Genomic DNA, 2,044 nt, shown 5'->3' with positions numbered 1-2,044 from the left:
ACTACAGTACCATGCTGTGTGTTTCTCTTCATTAATGGGACCTTGTTATTCACCTTGAGGAGTAAACCAGTGTTTCGTGAGACCTCACGTTACATTCTTCTGTATAACCTCTGTACTGTTCACCGTTTTAGGAATACAAACTGACAGGGTTCATTGTGCTTTTATTCAGTTACAACGACAAGAAATGTGTCATGTCTTAACTGTTGCTCTAAGATGTCATATGCAAATCAGTCTCAGTCCAATGTCAGTGCTGAAAAGCAGTATCAGGGGTTACTGGAGAGAGTGATGTTTTCCACTCTGACTACAGTACCATGCTGTGTGTTTCTCTTCATTAATGGGACCTTGTTATTCACCTTGAGGAGTAAACCAGTGTTTCGTGAGACCTCACGTTACATTCTTCTGTATAACCTCCTTTTTGCAGACACTGTTCAGATGGCACTGAGTCAGTTACTGTACATACTGGCTGCTTGTAGAATAAGACTGACGTATCCTGTATGTGGCGTTCTTGTCATGCTCGCTAATCTCACAATTGTGATCTCTCCTCTCACACTGGTGGTGATGTGTCTGGAGAGATATGTAGCTGTGTGCTACCCACTGAGGCACGCTACCATCATCACCATCAGAAACACAGGGGTGGCTATTTGTTTGGTTTGGGCCTTCAGTTCACTAAATATCCTCACTCGGGTTCTGTTGCTGTTATGGTTCCCATTTGAAGACCTGGAGAGCCTGCAGATGAAAGACTTTTGTGGCAAAGAAAGCATATTGCTTGATCCAATGTCTGATCTTTATGACCAAGCCTATTCTTTTTTTCTGTTTGTATCAGCTGGTGTAGCAGTCGTTTCTTCTTATATCGGTGTGATGGTAGCAGCCAGGTCGGCCTCCACAGACAAAGCTTCAGCCCATAAGGCTCGTAACACGCTGCTGCTGCATCTGGTGCAGCTGGGCCTCAGTCTCTCCTCAACTATACACAACCCCTTACTCCTAGCTATCTCAAAGGTCCTAGAAAGGATAGTGTTGGTGCGCATTCAGATTGTTGTTTATGTGTGCATTGTCATCTTTCCCAGATGTCTGAGTGCTCTCATCTATGGTCTCAGAGACCAGACCATCAGACCCATCCTCATGTACCACCTGTGCTTTCAGCTGAAACTCTCAGTCAACCCAGCCAAGCCTCAGGTCTAACCCTAGGATATATTTTACTAATTTTTAAGTCATTATTTACATTGTCATTATTTTTTTTTTTTTTACTGTGTAAAGTTTATCTGAAGCTAAATGGTAAATGATCTCACTTATATAACGCTTTTCAACGTTTGCGGTTCCCAAAGCGCTTTACATTTTCTTAAAAGATGTGTGGGGTATAACTGGGCCACTGAACAGGTGCAACAGCGGGAATAAGTAGGTTAGCAAGGTCCTCCGGCCTCCCTGGGTCTCTGGGGGCGTATGTGTGTTAGCCCGTCCCTGTGGTGAACTGTTAAAAAGACCTTAGTAGATATGTTAAAAGTGCAGTGTCAAAACCAACAAGGTTGTATGCAATAAAAAGTGTTAATAAAGGTATAAGTGCTAAAATGTGGGGTTAATAAATTAAGAAAGAAGTGCTTTAAAAAAAAGTGCTTAAATCACTCAAAACACACAACAATAAATCAATATATACAATAAAATAGGAATAAAAGTGCAATCATAATAATAACAATCATTTAAAGCTGGATGCATAAAAAGTATAAAATTGTTTGTATACTCCAAGTCAGCTTCAGTTGTGCAACTAAAAACATAAAAGTACAGGTCTAATAAGTGCTGTATAAAAACTTCACCATCCCGGGACGAGCTCCGAGTTCTTCCCTTAATTTATCTTGTTTTGTTATTTTATGTATTTATCCGCCTGTTTTCTCTGCGGGTGGTATAATGAAACGAGAAATAAAAAATAATAAATAATTAATAAATAATTTATAAACATTGACAACAGGGTGGGAGAAAAAAAAAGGGGGGGGGAATCCTTGTGTGGATTTACCCTTAAAATAAAAGGATAAAAACATGCACAAAAGTGCTGTGT

At 40.1% G+C, this 2,044-nt stretch overlaps 1 protein-coding gene across 1 annotated transcript; it reads left to right on the top strand.

Annotated features, from left to right (window-relative positions):
* The first annotated feature begins 213 nt into the window (after nucleotides 1–213).
* LOC139295401 (odorant receptor 131-2-like) lies at nucleotides 214–1,179 on the top strand. The gene has a single exon (XM_070917594.1). The coding sequence runs from the start codon at nucleotides 214–216 to the stop codon at nucleotides 1,177–1,179; it is 966 nt and encodes a 321-aa protein (XP_070773695.1).
* The last annotated feature ends 865 nt before the right edge of the window (nucleotides 1,180–2,044 follow it).

This window comes from Enoplosus armatus, chromosome 13, assembly GCF_043641665.1.
Source record: "Enoplosus armatus isolate fEnoArm2 chromosome 13, fEnoArm2.hap1, whole genome shotgun sequence".
NCBI classification, from domain to species: domain Eukaryota; kingdom Metazoa; phylum Chordata; class Actinopteri; order Centrarchiformes; family Enoplosidae; genus Enoplosus; species Enoplosus armatus.
Note: the sequence above shows the minus strand (reverse complement) of the source record. Positions and strands in the feature narration are given on the sequence as shown.

Bases quoted from the DNA above. Each gene is read 5' to 3' on its own strand.
- LOC139295401 (XM_070917594.1), top strand. From the start codon at position 214: ATGTCATATGCAAATCAGTCTCAGTCCAATGTCAGTGCTGAAAAGCAG.